The following is a 20195-nucleotide window of genomic DNA, read 5'->3' on the forward strand; positions in this document are numbered from 1 at the left end:
TTAAAAATTATCAAACGAGATGAGAAAGAGACGACCGATGAAGTCGACCAAATGTTGTCTTTTTTTTTAGATATTACGTTCCAAGGTTCTGATCGATAGCCTTGAGTGATAATACCAATCACGCTCAAGACTTCTCATAAAATTAATCAATTCCTTCAAGAACAGTTGCAATACCTTAGATACTCAACAAAATTTTTCGTGTAAAGGTAGAAAGTGCATCATCAATTTAAACCGAATATTCTTGAAGTTTTGCAAGCTTCGCTTTTTCTTCGTCTGATTCATCTCGACAAATGAAAAGTGTGTGAGATAAGCCGCATGTTACCGCGGTTATATAAAGACCCTCCAATGCCTTAACTTCCATCGGTGTTGTTGATGATTTACGCATTTCACCGAAGCCCTGAAAGAATTTTCATTGAAATGGTTTTTTACGTTTATGCTGTACATTCAACTTATCCTCAAAGGAGTAACAATCACAAAAATATCTGACGTAAAGTTTACAAGTGGAATAAGTTAATTAGTTATGAGCATAGACAGTAAAGTTCAAACAAATTACCAATTCACCGAAGGTTGGACTAGCACCCCATGCGATCACTGATTCATCGGCAGCGACAACAACACTGGTTTGGGAACATCCAACGCACCTAATTTCCCATCCAGATAGATCTTGAATCGGTTTGGGATACATATTTGCTTCACCTGTCCGTTTAGTTTGCCCGAACATCAAAGCCGATCCGTGTACGTTGATTGCAATGCTGTAAGTGCTCCCACAGTGAATAGATTTGATACCGCGACTTGGGGGGTCAAAAAACTTTATTAATCGTGGTACCAGCTCATCTCGCTGTTCGGCATGACCTAAGCGACCGACGCCTCCAAAGCCCCAAGAAAATGCACGATTCTTATTATCGATTGCAACTGTGTGGTGATATCCACAGCTAAAGTCTGTAATTTCTACACGATCCAGAGGGGTGACATGTCCGTCTTTTGCTCTCTCGACATACAAAACGATCCGTTTAGGAACCTTTTCGAAGTGAAATGCCATTTTTGTGGAAGTTATAAAGTATTTACCATCCGTATTATGGCCTAGAGCGCCATATTCTGGACAGCCAAAAGAATGCAGCCCTCCCTTAATGTCTAAGATCATGGAAAAATCAACACCACATCCTATTTTAACTATGGGAGGACCGCTATACTTTATTTTCATTGCTGCAGCGATGCATGTTTCTGATTTACCAACACCACACTGACCAAGTTTATTATCTCCAGCTGCAAAAACAATACCACGGCTGGTTAAAAACAGTGTATGATGCCTTCCACATGCCGCAGCTATTACTGTGTGATCTTTTAGGGTTTCCACTTCAGTCGGTTCATCTCGACGTTTAGTGTCGCCGACACCAAGTTGCCCTAGAAATTAAAAATTCATGCAGAACTTTAATTACAAAATAAAAAAGTCACTGGTTTTTTATTGTATGGAGTTTCATACAATTAAATAGAAATTATATGATACATCCAACTGTTGAATAATTGCCCAACATAAGATATAAAATTACTTTCATCCCAATTTGCAATTTAAAAGAGATCTTACTATTTCAAATAATTAAAAACTAAGAAGATTGTGGGCTGTTAATTTCACATGAGCAAAATTTAACCAGAGCCAAGTGAGTAAGAAAAATTGTCCTACAAATTCATTTTATCAGTATGATTCCAAAAAGCTTTCCTGCACCAGTTTTGCAATTTCATAATTGTTCTCTATCTGACGAGATTAAAATGTTTGTTTTTTGCTTTCACAATCATCACACTCCTCAGTAATGCATGTTGTAGGTGATGCTATGATGAAGAAGTTACCAAATAGAGTGAATTAGAGTTTAAAATATTTCTACAAGATGTTAGATTATCATACCTTTATCATTTCTGCCAAATACCAAACACCTGTTATCTTCGGTGACGACTACATTGTGTGACGCAGCAGGTCCTGAGGCAACAAGTCTGACTCGAGTGCCTTCCAAGTTTTTGAATGTGTGCGGAGTCCACAAGCTGCGTCCTACGGTGGCTTTGACCCCCTTCGGAGGTGCCTTGCGTCCGCTCATATCCCAATTTGTCAAGCCGCACATAGCCAGCGTTCCTGGCTTACCCCATCCTCCCTAAAAATCGCATTTCAAATCACGCATGAATTTTAGCTCGCAAGCGTGATGGAAGTCTTTCCCGACATTATTATTGTGGGTTAAACAATGGATAAGCATAGAATTGTTATGGTCTTTGGGTGACGAAATGGTAGGAAAAAGAAGAGTCAGTTATATGAGAATAAAAAGAAGGACGCGATGTACCTGATTCTAAACAGTATGGCTATTATTTTCGTAATTTTTGATGACGATATTCAAATATAAATAGTTACTTCCGGAGGAGGGAGCTCCGGCATTGTAGCAACAACTGCCAAATCATCGGCGTCTTCCACGGCGTCGTCCCCGTCGACATTTGAACCGGCGTCGGCGTCCTCGACGTCGGATTCATGCTCGCTTGAAATATCCTCGTCGTCGTACTCGACTTTCTTGGCCTTGCCACGACTTTTTTCAAGACTCGATGTATTTTTACGCTTTGTAGACATTCTCACTCCCACCTAATAATATATTCAAATACCAAAACTGTACAAAATTATTTGTAAAATTGATCTAGAGGGACGCGGTGCAGATGACATTTATTGATGTAATGGCGGTACGGATGTTGGCCAGTGTTGTACAACATTCGTACAGAACAGGGTGTATAATAAAAAACGCAGCCACCTGGTGCACAAAAATCATAACAGAGAACCACTCACAGCTACTCGATAACTGTTGCAACACAGCGGCGCATCAAGTGTCATCTGCAAATGCTCGAGCAATTCGAGAATTCAAATTTATGCAAAATGAGTCGTTCTGCTCAAATTTATACATAATAAAGTTCAGCCAGGAATTCTCAAGAGTGGTCAGAATTCAATGCGCATAATTCTATAATTGCAATAACCTCGGATAATCACTTAAAAATCACATTATGCACACACTGACTCTTCAGCTGCAGTAAAATGCGTAGGTAAAGAAATAATAAACATTTATTATTTGAACATGTAGATTTTTCATTAGTCTTATATATATATTATAGAATATGTAAAACACTGGAAAAAACGTTACACAATTTGACACAAATTCATTTTTCACAGAACGTACATTCGATTGGCAATACAGTTTAATATCTACGTGCAGGAAATTGAATTTCTTCTCTTTGTTATTTCCATGGAATTGACCAGTTTTGTTTCTGGAAAATCCGCAAGGAAAAGTGATAAAGTACTGGTTAGACGTCTGGCTTCAAATGGAATGAAATCAAAGCTATCAATTTTCTGGGGACAAATACAAGTTGAATGAAGTATACAATTATTGTGAAATCTGTATATTTACAAATTTTTTGACTCATACTGATTTCACTTATGAGTTGGATGTCCTGGTTCTTCATTCTCGTCCTCACTTGAAGAATCAATGGCGAAGCACAGCTGAAAAAAAGAATTTCATTGAAACTACGAGTCAGATTAGTACGTGATATTTTGTTAGTTGAGGTACCGCATACTTCGTCCAGATCAGGTCGCTTCAGAAGATCATTAAGACCAGTCAAATGTTCCAAGTAGTTGGGCTCATTGCAAGCATTTAGGATAACGTCAAATCCTTTTTTGCGGAATTCGTTAATCAGAGGCGTAGAACAAGCAGTGCAGGCTGGAAACCTGTGTGTCACGGTTAAATGTGTTTCATAATTCCAAAGGGATCCTCGAATAGTATGTGGAACACCTCCTAGCAGACCACCTCCTCCGTGTTCGACATCTGAGTGTGGCTCAGATCTATCGTCAGCAATTAACGCTCTTGCTTCAGCACTGCAAGAAATATTAAACTGTCATATAGGTACATGAAAAACGTCCGTGAAAGTCCAGTTAGATGCAAGATAAAACGGAAGGCGTTGGAATGTTTATAGAGTTTTTGAACAGAGCCTGATTCAACAACAGCAAATTGAATGTTTTGAGCACTTCCTTCAATATAGGTATGTTGCTAATTTGCAACGACCTATTTTTCCCAGATTGTATGATTTTACAGGCTGATAACAGTCCTGTGGTCCCATTGAATTGGATTGATTTTTTTTTTATACTTCCAGCCTATCGTAAATCTAATTATATTCGTAAGTCCCATCGTGTTTATTCAATATAGTTTCCCTCTTGCATTTTACACTATGGAACTTTAACATTGTTCCAAACAGGATATTGTTTGTAATTTAGGCTAAGCTTACTATTCTGGATGCTGAGTCAGCGAGACCATAAGTTCGACTGCAAGGCCCCCTGCAACTTGTGCCAGACCAGGACGGCTCACAGTACACTGCTGATCCAGAGTTCTGTCCATTTGGGACTGAAAATCATAATTTAGTATAAAGCCGAGAAGTTGCAAAAGAAAGTTTTGAAAGAATTAACAACAAGATTTAATAAAAAAAACTTACGTTTCCAGGTTGCGTAATATCATTACAAAAGTAACAGCCCAAGTCCGCGCCCGCAGGATTGTGCATTGTGAAGTCTGGAGAATCCGGTCTCACGTTATCACGTGTACCATGTCGTTGCACTGTATAAGAGTCAAATCCCAAGGCAGCATTAATCACCAATTTTCCATGAACCGCAGCCAGAAGTGTAGGTAACCATCTAGCTTCACGGGAGTCCAACAGGAGAAAAATGACATCATGTCGCGTCACAAGCTCCTCAAGAAACTTCGCTGCTGACCTAGTTGCATCCATCATACTTGGCCCTACTACATGGCCTGGCATCGGAATCTGGAGTATTGCACTCTCTACATCCTGAAAAATTAATGAATAATTGTACAGATATCACAAACGCTGATGTATATTGCTCAGCTAATCGAGTCTGACAAAAATAACATAGATGCTGCAGTTTTGTTTTCGTAAATTTATTTTAAAGAAATTCGTCTAAATAAAGACCTAAGAAGCTACTTTTTGCAATTAATTTGACTACATCCTGTATATACTGTGAGATGCATGAAAAGTAACATTTATTTCTAACCAAACTAGGATGAATTCGAAGCAAGGCATCCTTGGCTGCTTCTGCCTTGTAACGCCGTTCTACGGCATCCGTGTGAGTATAGAGACTCTGACGAACGGGATTGCTCTGTGAAACAGTGGAGCCATCGACCAAAGTCAATTTCTGAACACCCCACCCAAGGAGTACCCTGGCTACAGAACATCCCAAAGTCCCAGCACCCAATAGTAGGCAGCGCGTTTTGTTGATCTTTTCCAAGTTCAAGTCAGGTACTAACCGCCATTTCATCAGCTTCAAATTAAGGTTCACCGCTCTTTCTGATAGCCTGTGAGACAAAGCAGTCAATAAATCATCCTTTTCAGATGATACTAACACTTACTTGAAAGACTTACTTGACGATGTCCATGGAGTTTGATAAATCAATTATGTTGGGACCCATTTTACCATTGTGACTTCTTTCCCATCCAACGAATCGCCCTTCAAAAATAATCTCTCGAGTTTCCATTTTGTTTTCATATTCCTTAGCTTTCATGGTAAAAATTACAGCATCTTTGGCATCAGGTCCTCGCATGGCAACGATTTTGATAACGCTGTTGAAAGATGCCTTTGGGCAATGCCAAAATAATAAGCAGATCAAATTTCGCAAAGGCCAACCAGGTTCGGGACTGTTACAAGGATCGTAGAAGCCAAAGTAAATCTCTTCTTCGCACTGAAAATATTTCACATATAAATTACTGTTCTTGGATGTGTGCAAGAAGTTTCTTTAGCAATATGTAACGCATTTCTTTCAATATTCGGATACAATTTAGGTGTCTTAACATAGCATTTAAGGTTATCGATCTGCTTTGCTTACCTGCTCCACACTTACATCTGCAGTAGCTTTCTTCTCGAACAAATCGACTCCTTTGCTAAGATGCTCGACATGCAAATTATCCGATCCAGGTACAAGTACGGTAAAGAATGCTTTTTGCTTACTGTCTAATGCCAAAAAGCTGCGTGTCAACTGCGCCAACTGATCGGGTGACAGCTGAGACCCCGCAGACAATGGATTACACACATGATAAAGCTCGGGCAAGTTGAAGGATGTCGGATGGGCAGTCCAGTAATGAAATCTGTAGCGTTTTAGATCTGCGAATGACAATAGGATGAAGAAAGCAAGACGACACGGCTCTCGTACCGCGCTTCCATCCTTGATCGACCGTAGCAAGGACACACTTGCTTCGCTGATGAATTTCTCAGGTTTTATCTCACGAAAAGATTCGTAAGTGTTAGTATTTATCAGAAAACCAGAGCAGGTAACGACTGATCTATGAGATGTCATCTCGACGTTCCTGGAATGATAAGGCTGTGACAAAATCGTGGCATATTTAAATCTTTAGGTTGGGCTAGAACGGGAACTCATTCATCGAACTCGGTCTCACTCATTGAACGAAGTACAATCCAACTTCAAGGTGCGACCCTGCCTGTCGCTCTGCCGGTCCAGGTTATAACTGGCCCACAAAGGAATCTTAATCTGGTCGTTGAGTTTGAGGCTGTCCAGTTTCAACTCTGAGAGCTTGGCCCAGAATCCTGGGTCCATCGTTGACCTTAGCTTGGTGAATTTCACCAGTCCGTTCATCGTGGGATAATTGTTTGTCTCCATAGCCAAGCCGGTTTTGAGTGTTTAGAAGTTTTAAAACGTGGAAGTCAGAGACGTACTAGCGTATATTTCAACGCCTGGTATCAACGTCCATTGTTATTTGTTATTCACAAATTGCGTCGCGCTGGTTAAAATAAAGTCATTTAATCTCTCAGCAAATACACAACTGAGGTTATCACAATTTATCTTATGTGAGACAAAATATCCTCCTTATGAAACACATCAAATATTTATCTGACAGATGATTTTAACTAATCAATGACTCAATCACTGGTATCACTGAAATGTATGAGCATGACGGGATATTTCATATCTCCTGGCAACGCTCCTGCTGCCGCTCTGATGTCATTTTGCGTAGTTCGTGTCCGAAAAATACTATAAAAGGAAAGTGCGATTCAAACGGAAGCGTTATTCGACCCGAGATAATTTTTGAATCGTTCATGTTCCCTTCGCAACTCCAACGACGTTGACTGAAGAAATTCAGCCCATAATACTTTATCGAAACACCGCGATGTGCGCCACGAAATTACCGAGGATAATGGATCTGGACACGGCGTACATCGGTTGTCAATTATTTTTCAACTTGTCTGGATATTTTCTACTGCACTTATTCACAACTAATATAACAGGAATTTCTAGAACCCTTGATCAAAGAATGGCTGCAACACGTGCACGAGGACAATGCAAGGCAGGAGCAAATTTTTGCGGAAGGAAGCGAATTTTTCATCCCGTTCATAGGTAAGCTCATGACTAATTGCTCCATCATGCCGACGCAATACATAAGGATTCGTCGAATCTTCTTTGCGTAATACAATGGTGGTTGCACAGTTGTAACGGGTGATATTTTACAGCTGTTCCTGTACCGGTGATAAAAGCAATATTTGTAATAACCGACCACCTTGGTCTGGGACCTAACACCAGATACTTGACGGTTCATCTCTTCGATAGATTCATGTCAAACCAGTTTTGCGAGTTGTACGTCGCCGAAATGGTATCAAATCCGGGTGAGGTCGCTTGGCCACAGATATGCAAAATTATTTCCAGTGAAGCAAAATTGAGGCTTATGTCTTGCATGCAACTGGCAAGCAAGATGGATTCGCATACCAAAGGTCTAAGCATTTCACAGGTATATAATAATCGAGCCTCTTTAGTCGTGGCAAACTGTTCACTACTACTGTTGGACTAATTCATTGCGGTAAGGAAAAGCTTTGTCGAGGAATAGCTAGTACTGCTTTGAATTGATATGATGTTGATATATTGCAGGTAGTGCGTGGGCTGCAATGGTTAGACGACAAGTCTGAGTACACTACAAATAGCATATATTGTTCAGAATTCCGTGTATACAAAGCTCTAGACTTTAAAATACCATTATTCACACCGTTACACTGTGTTGAAATACTTCTTGCTGCGACGAAGCTCGGACAGATGCCTAAAATATATGATGCATGTGTTAATTTGCTGGATTTAGCATATTTGGAGGTACGATTTGCATCTAGACACTTAGCCTTTCCATTTCTACATGAAATTCTATACCTTGGAATGTAACGATACGTACATGTTTCATTTCAGCATGAAAGGCTATATTCATGCCTTGTATTTTTGATGAAGCAAAGGTTTCCAGAGTTTCAAATTGACCCAGGGTACATCATGGCCCTTGAAAGTAATGTTCTTTATTTAGCAGCTGGGGTTGTTCTTTGTGCCACGTTTATTCTCGCTGTAGAACACTGTGAGACTGAACGTTTAGTTCAGATGCTCTCCAATCAAGTTGGGATAAGAGTCACTAATATTTGGGAAATGGCCAAGTTACTCTTCACCATAGCGTTGCAGGAAGATACTCCAGAACAATAAATAATGTATAATTCCAGTCATCTGGTATCACATAATGATTCATATCTGTAGCTAAGAATCATATTTTTTTTAATGCGTATAGTACTTTGTTTTCACAAATTTCACACCGCTACAGCTATTCTCTACAAGTTGTCCATTTGGTTTTGTGTTGTTCATTAAAGTGAAATAAACTTCTCACAATCAGTGAAGAGGAAAAAAAAAATTATTTAGTTCGACACAAGATTGTTTTACAGTTTTTCTATGAGTGCATTTTAATTTATCACGGTTTACTGGATTAACTGGAGACAATCTTAAAATTACAAGCTAATGGTTTTTCCGAAAAACATTTTTTGGGTCTTATTATATCATACATATCATTTGCTTATTTTTTAAATTGAACAATTCACGACAGATTGAAAAACGTTGAAGACGCTATAACAAATGTCAAATAATTCGTAATGGACCCGCGCATGATCACGGACTATGCTCAAACTTCTGCAGGTGTTGACAGTAACCTTAAGGCGACACTCCACTCGTCGGGGAATTTTGAACCGTCGGTAATCGCAGATTTACAGTTTTTCGAAAACTTTGTAAATGAAAATAGCGTATCGTCAGTAAATGATATTTCCGCGCCTCTGGTAAGATACTAACAAGTCAAGTTTGGCATTTCCACGTGAATCACTGCAGTCCACGAAGGGTAAGAATATAAATGCACAAAGAATTATACGAACGGTGCGCTTTGGTGAAGAGTACAAGTAGCCATCTTTGCGCAGGAAGCAATACAACAGAGACACTTTGTTGAAATCAAGTTTTTGTCGTTTTCATTCAACATTCGTCAATTCAACACTGCATAAACCACACAACAGTAGTAGGACAATTGATTCGACGTCCGAGTTTAGAAGTAATTTGAAAAACTGCAATGAGGATAATTTCAATCGGTAAAGAAGAGGCGTGGTATCGGCTTAATGAATATCAGGGTGGGTTTATTTCCGATGCATATTGTCTGTAATCCTTGGTTCGGCATATATACGCGACAAATAAACTTTCATGACGCACGTTGCGTAGGCAAATACGAAGCAACGTCGTATGCACTATGAATGCATCGATATACTTGTACGTGCATTTGAAGGATTCACACGTATGCGCATGAGTACAAGTCTGTATGGGTGTGCAGAATTCGTACGTAAAAGTGGCCGAGTGTAGTGCATGGATCGTAGGAGCTGGACGGCTTGTTGTGCGGGGAAACGAGACGACAAAAGAATTGACGATTTTGCCGGTAGAGGTCGGCTCCTCGAACGAATACCATGCATTCCAGTTGCGTACAAGTGGTGGGGTCCCCGACTTACTTCTCGTGTCAAACAGCTTGTGCTGTGTGTGTCTGTCCGCATACCATTCGATTTTAATAATTCTCAATGAAAAAATAATACAAGCAAGTCTCCGGGGGCAAGTTTTCACGACACATCAGTCGGTTGTCACTATTGCCAAGTGTGAGGTGCACGGGAACTGCGATTAAGGTGTATCGAACAGGTAAGTCTTCTCTCTTCGTAAAACATTTCCATTTAGCTCCTCAGGAATGCAAGGTCTGCTTTTTTTTATTCTGTCCCGCATTCCACTATCGATTTGTTATTGGGGATGCCAGACAGCTTACGAACTTTGTAACTCGTTCGTTCCTTCGCTATTTGTTGCAAGAAACGTTAAAATTCCTCGAATCATGTATTATTTATCGTAAATTCTATGTACCTGCGTTCTACACAGCTTCATTTTATTTACACATCCCAGTGCTGCCTCATACTATCGCTAAATTCCTACGCGACGCACACACGAACGATACACGCATCGTGTTATGCACATATTGTATACTGTATACGTCGTGTTTCCCAAATGTGCAGACTTTCGGTTTGTATAACGTCCTTGTATGTCCAACTGGTCAAGTTCGCTTAATTATTTATATTTGTCAAAACGACACGACGAAAGAATCAAGCTTTCGCTCGTATGCGCATTAAGAACATTCGCCTCTAATTCAAAAACAAACAAAATTGTTATCTCAAACATTCCGATAACCGATTTACGTTATTATGTATACATATACACCTTTCAACCGCTCTCAGCGACTACGTATATACCTACAATCTCTATTCCGATGTGTGGGATCGATTTTGGCCCACTTTCCTCGATTTTTTCTTTCCTTACTTCTCTCATTTTTCCCCCCTATCTCTCAAGTCGTTACCGCACGGTTTCCCATATCTCCCATGCTCGAGATTAGCGAAATTCTTCTTACGATCCAATTCGCCTACGAACAAACGGAGTAATTTTTATTTTTCATTTTTATCGTTCTCATTTGCCTTTACCAAATATTTCTTTCACCCTCAGTCTCTTTGTCCCCAGATCGTTGCACTCTCCTTATTCCTAAAATCCTTAAAACGCTAGCTTTTTCTTCCTTTCTATACAAAAGCCGTTAACGCGTTATAATATCAACACGTATTATAACCGAGCGTAGGCATGTATTCGAAACAACCCGAATACAGTAACAACACAACGGCTGCAACACCGCGAAGACATTTCATGCCGCGGCCCCGATTTAAAAAACCACGTCGCGACGAATCCGCGCGCGGTAAATAAAATATACCTAGGATGCATTGTACGCATAGTGTCACGATCGCAAGACGAGAAAACAAATATTATTCAAGGGGCCGCGATGTGTTTGAATGTTTAAATAACAAGGAAAAAAGAAAAAAAAAAAAAAATTGCTATAAACGAATGATAAAAAGAAGCTGACAGAGTAAAGATCCGGCATGTGCAGCTGAATTATATCAATAATAAAATTATACGGACGCGCTCTAGTCGCGCGCTACTCCCGCGATATGATGATTATTATGAAATTGTTCCGTTTGCGCGGCGCGGTGAGGCGCGGGTGGGTGGGAAGTACCGAGCTAGAGGAGTGAGGAGGGTCGGGGAGGAGGTCGCAAGGAGGGCGCATTCCACGGACAATGCCACGTTTTTTTTAAAACCAAGTTTTGTTTAGCCTATACATAGTCGTAATGCGTAACAGGTATTGCAACGCGAGTAAAATCGCTCGTTCGTCAATACGTACAGATTTATACGTATCTAATCGTGAAATATACGCCTCCTGCGAACAATGATCATATATTGTCGTATTTGATTATCACTTGCACATATATACTTATATATATCAAGCACCTACGCATCTGCGTTTTACAAACAATCCTGATCCTTTTTCAGGCGCAACGATAAACGTGTGCGTTATAATATTACACGCAAAGAAGAGAGAAAAAGCTTTTTGCGTGTCAACCGGAACTGCAGACGTGCAGCAGTTTGTCCGTGTATACGGAAGGAAGGAAACGGATTTTGTAAACCAAAGGATTTACGTATAGACGTATAGACGTATAATATAAGGAAAGAGGAAAGATTGCAACCCTATAAAAAAAAACAAAGAAAAAAAACTACGTCCCAGGAAAAAAACATGTCCGCTGTCGAGAGTGCTCTCGACGTCTTATCCAGGGCAGCCACAATGGTACAGGGTGAGTATAGTAATTATTTACACAAATCGATAGACCACCTCCTCTTTCTCCCCCCTCGCCGCCGACGCCATCCCCAATTCCCTTCTCTTGCTCCACCTCGGCAACTTTTCGTCAAGTCTTACTATGATACATATATAGGTATACACGCCGTTGTATATACGTATGCAATTTCGTAATTTCCTACACGTCATTGTGGAGTTATCTGTTTTATTGCCAAATCTCTTCCTCTGTTTTCAACAAATTTTCTTACAATTCTCATAAGGCGGTTCTTCGCTCGTTATATTTTCAAACTTGGTTCCGTTCGATCGTATGCACCGTTGGCGCAATGACGAACCAGGGATTCTTTATGTTGATTAGACAAGGTTTATTCGTTACACAACGTTTATTTAAAGTTCCCGCATATCTGGATGTGTGTTCTCCTCGTACACTTACACGTAACGCAGCGGCTAGGCAGTTTATCTAGTTTCTAGTCTCTGATCGCTGATTATGCAGGTGGGAGGATTGCACGCGTGCGCGCGTTCGTTTGGCGCGAAACCGCGTTTCAAATTCGCTGCACTCGCACGAGACGAGCTTACGATAATAAGTGACTCCTTACCAGCGGTTCATCATACGGACGCTGACAAATGTATACGCTATGTACACAACGTAAATTACATTCGTTTACCCGATGAATTCATGCGCACAATAGCCTTGATAAAATAAATAAATAACGATTTTATTATACATATAGCGATTTAGTATTAGCATATGCGGTACACGATCGAATATTGTATTCATGTGTATGTAATATTATACTTGTAGCGTCTTATATTCTCTCTCGACACCTGCAGCAGTACAGCTCGAATTATATCTACATAAGTTTGTATAACATATACACAATTACATTATCACTGGCATAATGCAGGAAATACGTATCCACTCACGTATACATACTTTCAGTTTATCCTTGTATACCTTTGTTCTGACGCAATATAGGTATAAATTGTTCTAAAAATTGTCCTGAATTGGGAGAAAAAAAATTGAAAGTGATTCAACTGGTCGATTTTGACAAATACAGTCCCATTCTATACGTAATTTTGAACAAAAAACAAAAAACAAAAACTTCAACGCATTTTTAAATTAGGCAGAAATAAAGAAATGGCATAAGTTTTACGAAATCGCAATAGTAAATTCGTAGAATTCATGCAATTTCTTTATTTCTGCAGCGTCAAATGAAAATGTGTTGGGATTCTGTTGTTCAAAATTGCGTATAGAGTGGGACTCTTGAGCCCTTTTTTGCGTTTGAGATACTTGTACTTTGATATTTGGAGATATATACATCAGCGTTAAAATCGAGCAAGGCACCCCTTTAAGGCGAGTGAATCAATCACGTTGTTTGTACTTGGATTGTGTTTCATCGGGCCGAGACTAAACCTCATGGTTGGAAAATTCAGGTCGACGAAGCGATTCAGGTTTACTAATTCTTTGTACGTACGTAGAGCTTTCCACACCAATTATCGTTTGTCTTTTTCCATCAGCTGTCCGGAACAGAGTGAGCTATGCTGTACATACACACCGACGTGTCCTATGCGGTACAACATGGTAGATGAATAATATATAATACTTATAACGCAACTGACAAAGCATTCAGTCACATACCTATAGCTGTACGTGAGAGCATCCGCTGATTTCGCTTATATTTCATTGATTCTTGAGCACGCCCTTCCACGTATACATTTCTAGTACAACTTTCGCCATATGTCGTCGATCTGTAACCACATTATTATATGTTCGGTTTATTAATTATGAGCCGAGATTGCAACCGCGCGTATCAACTGCAGAGAGTGCCTATACGGAAGTTGAAGTTGCGATTATAGTTTACCCGGGTAACGAAACGCCAACGTCAAACGAGACGAGACGAGTAAAAGACTAGGAATATATAAAAAATAAACCAGGAACAAGAAAATTTTTAGAATACTTTTGATAGTTTTCATTTTTCAAAAATTAAATACACGTTGCCAGGAGTGCAATGTCGTTCGATATCGACGAATCAGCGAGGGTAAAAATCGCGATATCCGAGTCAAGTGGTTCTTTTTGGCAGCCTTGGCGAAATTCATACGAAGGCTTACAAATCGCAAGGTCTTACACATCCAGAGGTTGTAGACGTATTGCAAATTTTCAATAGTGCCTTTCTTTCGTTGATAGAAAACTTATGCACGTTAGCCAAACCGTTGTATAAAATCTGTAACTCGCATTGGTTGAAGAAAAATTTAACGAAAAACTGTGACGATTTTCTGTCCATATATCCACCTACCTTAAAGGACGTTTGGGAAGGTTGACAGTCTCATGGTTGATAGTGATGATACATCAATGGGAATAGGGATAATATAAGAGCTTGCTGCGCATTGATGCAAATGCAGATTTGTAATTGTGTACATGTATGTTTACAGAGGAGAGGCCAAAAGCGTCGAATCTTCACAGAAAGCCCAGCAGTGCCTGGCGTAAAGAACGCAGGCGAGATCCGATCCAAAGCGAAGCTCTTGACATGTCAGCTGCCAGGGTACATCACCATGCGAGGCCGAGTGTAATCGTGCCAACGACACCGCAACCAGGTGAATTTAATCAAGTAGGAAGACAGTATTATTGTAATACAATAAAGACGGATATATTTTTTTCAAATTATCCTCATTAATATTATTATTATTATTATTATTATTAGTTGATCGTTAATCGAAGCGAAAAACAGCCGATGACGGATCGTTAATCATATTACCTTTGAGTTTCGTGCAAAGTAACGCCAATTCTACTTGCTTCATTATTATTACCAGCAGGGTTAGAGATCTCATTGGTCCAGATCGAATCTGTTTCAACAACTGTTGTCACCCTGTTGTTAAATTGTTTACGATTGAAATTAGGAACGACCGTCGAGGACACGGCGGTAGCGGCCTGCACGGCCACTGCATCCGCTGCAACGGGGACCCAGCGAACCGGGGTCAGGAGCAGCGGCGTTGTCTGCGACCCGGCGATCGACGAACACTTTAAACGGTCCCTGGGCCTCGAAGAATACGCGGCCGTGTTCGACGCGACGTCATCAAACGACAAGGCGACCGGTCTCAGCGGTGAGTTTCAAATATGATAATGACGATATTCCGACTCCTTTGTCACCTCGATTCAATGGGCATAGTCATGTAAAATCTCTTCGTTGTTAATTGTTGTACACGCTTAGTGTATACGTATCCATGTATCCATGTACGTACCTGCAGTGACAAATATTACAATACGTTATTGTCGATAATTGATAGTGATGCGATGGACAAGTCGCCTTATGTGTATCTATACAGATAATACATACATACGTATAGACGATCATTCTTTATATCCGTTCAAAACCGCGTTATGATTCATTGAGCATATTGTTTTCAAGCAAAATGTTATTCAACTATTAGTCTACACTTCGTTTATCTCGTATAACGGCACAGGGAGAGAACAGACGCACGTGTGTGTGTTTTGATATATCGATCGTACCAAAAAAAAAAAAAAAATGAAAGAATAGGAATCAGAAATATTCTGTTTAATTGTAAGATAAAAATTTTGTTCATTTCGATTTTTGAAGGATGAAATTCACAGAGTGCGAATTCGGGTCTTATTATAGTGGAAATATGAAAAACTGATTCACGGTGAATGCAAAACTCATTTGTTTATGGTTTCCGAATTGCAGTTGACGACCACTTTGCCAAAGCCCTCGGTGAAACGTGGACTAGACTGCAGGCCACCAACCGAAGCAAGGACTCGACTTAACCTTCCGCCACCTAACTACTCAGCAGGCTAGAATATTCTGCGTTGGTCGGATGCAGTTACCATCGTTCTTGTTAGTATGATATTTTCGACGATCACTATATGCATATTCTTCCTTTGTTATTTTTTTTTTCTCTCACTGTTACAAGTACGGTTATTCTGCGTACATGACTTACAAATTCACATATCCCGTGATAAATGAACGTAACACAGGCGTCCCTGTGCAGCACCTAATCCTCCTCTTATTCCGGTCGTCAAACTTTCAGGTACTCGATCCGAACGGCCAATACTACGCTCCTCGTGAAATCGCAGCTGTTACTGGATCGCTGGAATACATTAATTGTAAATAAAGATAGCTTAATCAACACTATATACACGATGCCGTATAATGAGTACCCTGATATATCACATATCCATGACCGAGGTGCGACATTCAATCGGGTATGAATTTATGTAGCATCTTACCGAAAATTGATACAAACGTATACGCATATTAAATAATAAGAATAATAATTATAATGATACGTCAATAATTCATCTTGACAAAAAAGAAGTATTTACTAGCTATAGGTAAAAAGATATCGTTTCAATTACGAAAGGGAAATAACTGTGCTTCGATAGTAAAGTAGAGTGCTGCAGACTTTACCGCATACGTCGTAGAAAAACGACTCTTAATATTATCTCACCTTAACTAGCCTCGATTTATCCTCGGCTAGTGCAGAGTGATGGGAGGAGCGGCACTGATTTCAAATGGTGCTAGGCAGCTTATCGGTAACCCCAGCACACACAGAAGTCAGTACCTCCGGCATCCCGTGTTCGTATTTTTTTTCCGTTTATCAATCTTACCGAGTTCAGCACGCGCCGATCTTTAAATTGGCAAACCGGTAACCATCATCGGCCAGCACGTTATTCTGAATAACGACGTTTCTTCGGTCAGTCTCGCCATTTTTCAAATATTTTCTACAACCGGTTCATTTTACATAAATTTAAACATCGTGAGTTCGCATTAAGGAATAAACAAATGTTTAACAAAATTGACGGAATATCTAACATCACACGGTTTTACAACCATATGGCGCTGGTAATGTCAGGAGTAAAAAGTTTACGTCGTCACGCGCAAAGATACAACTTCGATCGGCATTCTACAAAATGAAAAAACTAAGCGTGATTAGAAATTGTGATCAATTGTTCCTTGAAAACACTAGTGCATTTTCAACTGCAGTGTCATAGATTCACCGAAACGTTGAACGTAAGAATCACGCTTCAACGATGGACGTACTAATTGTCTTTACATCAAATAATATACACTGCAGTATTGGACGTTGCATGAATGATATCTTGTACAGTTAATAAACGAACCAGTAGATGAGGTATGTCGATTGAATAGTGATAAAGAGTGTCCAATACGTTACGTTAGGTAGTTCGACGGTTGTTTCCGGTGCAGTAAATCGATTAAGGGTGCCTCTCATATATCCATCTGCAGCGGGTAGTTGTAACGAACGTGTCGAAGGACGTAGCTATAGATCAGAGATGGCCTAGGTGGGCACAGACGAGCCAACTGCCTCAGGAGCGGTCAGATGGCTTCCTATATGCAGGCAGCTTGTTCACTTGCCGTAAAGCAGAATGGTAACTTAATATTAGACTTGAATATAAGTACGGTAATCCCACACCACGGTCTCTAAAGTAAGTCTACACCTCGCTCCCTCCCGCCCGTCCCCCACCCCATCCCCCTTTCGCCCTTCCTTTTTACCTCCGTCACATGGATGTGTACACCAGTTTCACCTCCGTCCTCCAAACACCCTCACAGGTAGAGAAAATGACGATGCACCGGAGATGGAACTGGATCATAAAACCAGCTACATGCGGCGACCCATTGTTTTTACTTATTCTCCCCATCGTCGTTCTATTTTTCCTCTATTCAACAGTCGTCACCACGTTTCAATTCTTCTTATTCCTATTTTTCTTCTTCACCCACGATTCTCTCAACGCGTTGATAGTTCCCTCCCAGCGTCCCATCAACAGGTGGTTTCTCCGCACTCATCGCGATACTTGCGCACGGGTAGTTACGACCGTAGGAGCTGGCTATAATTACATGGGTGTAAAGTGTACTCTGCGACAGAGACTGTCCTGTTGCGGGTGCGTATTCCGAATAGGCGTTCTCGATCTGTTTCTAAAACGGTTCCTTCTTCCAATCAATTTCTTCACTCGGGTGTACCGTCACTTGGTAACTTAGTACTGTCATTGATGTGGCTAAAAATTTATATTTTCCGGCGAAAGTTATCTGCCTGAGAAATACCTACGAAATATTCCACTCGTTCGTGGTAACACAAACATGTTCAACGATTCTACGTCAAGAAATTTCATAAATATGTAGAAATTCTGTAATTATGTCAGTGTGTGTGAAGAAAATGTACAGGTATCTAAGATTCTGTGAACTCTCTATATTTGATACAGGCTCGGGGAAAAGTTTTCATATATTGCTGTACGAATTATGTTATTGGTAGGATCGGTACGACAACAATAGGTAATCCTTTTTTTCTGTATAAAACCAGGTTTGAAACTTCGTCTTTGAAATTGACTAAAGGTTCGCGAATGCAAAGTTTCGAAAGGTTCGCAAAAATCAGGTCTATACGGTAAACAAAAGAGTAGAATCAATAACGACCCGAAACAGAGAAGATTATTCTTAGCGGGACAACGATGTTATACCATCTTGTAATCCACCGCATCGGAAAAATTATGACAAACAAATTTCGTAACTGACACAGAAATTGACACGCTGTCACATGTATATAGCTTTGCGCGGTACGGGATTGGCTGCAGTTTTTTCTGAGTACGTTTTTTTAATTTCTCTATCGAGGTCGCGTGGTCACCAATCGAAAATCACACTCCTATTATATAATGCACCAAATCGAAAGGCAGCTCTTATAATTGGCACGTCGGAACATTAGGGGAAAGGGAGACGAGATCGTATTGAAGTTAGTAACGCAACGATTCAGGCTGAGGAAAAATTGTTGTATCGCCATTTTGGAACTGTCAGAAAGTCAGTAAACCGCAATAGAACAAAACACATGAATATTTCGAAATCTTGGTTCATTAAAAATCATTTTAAAGTCAAGAAAATAGTGATCATTTTTTCCCCAATGTTTCGTTACGATAACGTCCCGTTTCTCACCGATTGTAAGAGCTGTCGATGGTTGCGGAGGATGAAGAATTACTTATCTGCATCTACACAGTGGCAGTCGCGTCCAAGCACCCCTGTTAGTACAAGTGGAAACTGCGGCATGGAGGATAAGAGAGAAGTTCACCCCCAGTAAAACAGCTTACGGGAATCCCCCCGCGATTGATTGGGTTGACTCCCTGCAGCGGTGCAGCTGAACAAAGCGATAATTTTTCGTGTAATACCGCGAGTATCTTTATTAATTTTTTCCTTCCTCCTCGTCGCCGCTGCATCACACAAGATATAACTCTCTAGGCAGCTTGCACCAAACGCAAGGCGACATTATACTATTTGTTCGAGTCTCAGGCGTATCTCGTTGCGAAACCAGAGCCGCAGCTCGGACCGACCGACCGACCGCAGGTCGGCACCATTTTCTCATTTTACACTTATTTTATTTCCTCCTCCACGTCTATACTGTAATATACGCAAGATAGCTGCATGGGATATCGTGTATTTACTTACATATTCCGTTCACCGTGATTGTACGATCCTTTGCACCGGGTTGTAGCTACGCTCTCTGTTACTCAAACAGATCGCATGTGGTACATTGCATACGCTGCCATAAACCGCGATCTTCGTATTATACCTAAGCGGTATAATTGTCGCGAGACTCATCTGCAAGGAGCCTCCCGATATGCGATCTGACACACAACGAATTGGAGCGCGTTTCGCGTTGTACATAAACGAGCAGTCCTCCGGTATACAACGATCGAGATAAAGAAACGAAATGAAAATCGTATAAACTGGGCAAAAAAATTGCTCCACTTGCGTCTGGCGTCTGGCAAGAACCTCCATGTTGCTGAATAAGGGACGCGCGAATGGCGATGCGGCCCCCCTGGCCCTGCACTATGTCTGATGTGCACATAGGGACACCCTTGCTGCTACCGAGCGGGGTCGCCTAGGGGTATTAAAGTGCGGCGCGGTGTGCAAAGGGGTCGCTCACCCCACGTATAACTGTAAGCCAGCTCGTCCTTGCGCCACGAATTTTCCTTTTCTCCCCCGTTTTTCCCCGCTACCCCCTTTTTCGCCCCTTTCCATTTTCTCCCCCGTATAACTACTAGTGTACGATTTTCCCCCGACGCTGTGCTGCGGGTTATAGTTGAATCCGCGACGCTTCGCATCCATATTTATATCCTGCATTATACATGCAGCGTA

The 20195-nt window shown here is 40.7% G+C and overlaps 4 protein-coding genes and 1 long non-coding RNA gene across 17 annotated transcripts; 2 read left to right on the forward strand and 3 right to left on the reverse strand.

Moving 5' to 3' along the window:
• Positions 1-69: 69 nt before the first annotated feature.
• Positions 70-2738, reverse strand: LOC124181514 (protein RCC2 homolog). 2 transcript variants are annotated; one of them, XM_046568153.1, is made up of 4 exons: positions 2390-2738; positions 1898-2138; positions 554-1401; positions 70-397 (listed from the first exon to the last, which is right to left on the reverse strand). In XM_046568153.1, exons 1-4 carry the CDS (start codon positions 2597-2599, stop codon positions 227-229), a joined length of 1470 nt encoding a protein of 489 aa, XP_046424109.1. In that variant the 5' UTR covers positions 2600-2738; the 3' UTR covers positions 70-226. The 2 variants fall into 2 exon arrangements, with proteins under 2 accessions (XP_046424109.1, XP_046424110.1); XM_046568154.1 differs by having other exon boundaries at positions 2322-2430.
• A 344-nt stretch (positions 2739-3082) lies between these two features.
• On the reverse strand, positions 3083-6964 carry LOC124181511 (ubiquitin-like modifier-activating enzyme ATG7). 2 transcript variants are annotated; one of them, XM_046568148.1, is made up of 9 exons: positions 6466-6964; positions 5898-6375; positions 5437-5753; positions 5069-5369; positions 4498-4845; positions 4294-4409; positions 3589-3886; positions 3403-3514; positions 3083-3292 (listed from the first exon to the last, which is right to left on the reverse strand). In XM_046568148.1, exons 1-8 carry the CDS (start codon positions 6684-6686, stop codon positions 3446-3448), a joined length of 2148 nt encoding a protein of 715 aa, XP_046424104.1. In that variant the 5' UTR covers positions 6687-6964; the 3' UTR covers positions 3083-3292; positions 3403-3445. The 2 variants fall into 2 exon arrangements, with proteins under 2 accessions (XP_046424104.1, XP_046424103.1); XM_046568147.1 differs by having other exon boundaries at positions 3083-3514; positions 6466-6963.
• A 75-nt stretch (positions 6965-7039) lies between these two features.
• LOC124181517 (cyclin N-terminal domain-containing protein 1-like) lies at positions 7040-8751 on the forward strand. Its single transcript, XM_046568159.1, has 5 exons — positions 7040-7246; positions 7323-7421; positions 7535-7809; positions 7947-8162; positions 8253-8751. The coding sequence occupies exons 1-5, from the start codon at positions 7195-7197 to the stop codon at positions 8529-8531; spliced, it is 921 nt and encodes a 306-aa protein (XP_046424115.1). The 5' UTR covers positions 7040-7194; the 3' UTR covers positions 8532-8751.
• LOC124181524 lies at positions 8626-17697 on the reverse strand. 11 transcript variants are annotated; one of them, XR_006870490.1, is made up of 6 exons: positions 17574-17697; positions 17236-17430; positions 16000-16149; positions 14343-15285; positions 13688-13797; positions 8626-10800 (listed from the first exon to the last, which is right to left on the reverse strand). It is a non-coding gene; the product is annotated as an uncharacterized LOC124181524 (long non-coding RNA). The 11 variants fall into 11 exon arrangements; XR_006870494.1 differs by having other exon boundaries at positions 8626-10433; positions 10638-10800; positions 13688-15285; XR_006870492.1 differs by having other exon boundaries at positions 8626-10185; positions 10251-10800; positions 13688-15285.
• LOC124181521 lies at positions 9900-16193 on the forward strand. The gene is made up of 6 exons (XM_046568166.1): positions 9900-10037; positions 11751-12049; positions 14479-14640; positions 14944-15147; positions 15747-15896; positions 16090-16193. Exons 2-5 carry the CDS (start codon positions 11992-11994, stop codon positions 15824-15826), a joined length of 504 nt encoding a protein of 167 aa, XP_046424122.1. The 5' UTR covers positions 9900-10037; positions 11751-11991; the 3' UTR covers positions 15827-15896; positions 16090-16193.
• Positions 17698-20195: the final 2498 nt, after the last annotated feature.

This window comes from Neodiprion fabricii, chromosome 4 (assembly GCF_021155785.1).
Source record: "Neodiprion fabricii isolate iyNeoFabr1 chromosome 4, iyNeoFabr1.1, whole genome shotgun sequence".
Classification (NCBI taxonomy): domain Eukaryota; kingdom Metazoa; phylum Arthropoda; class Insecta; order Hymenoptera; family Diprionidae; genus Neodiprion; species Neodiprion fabricii.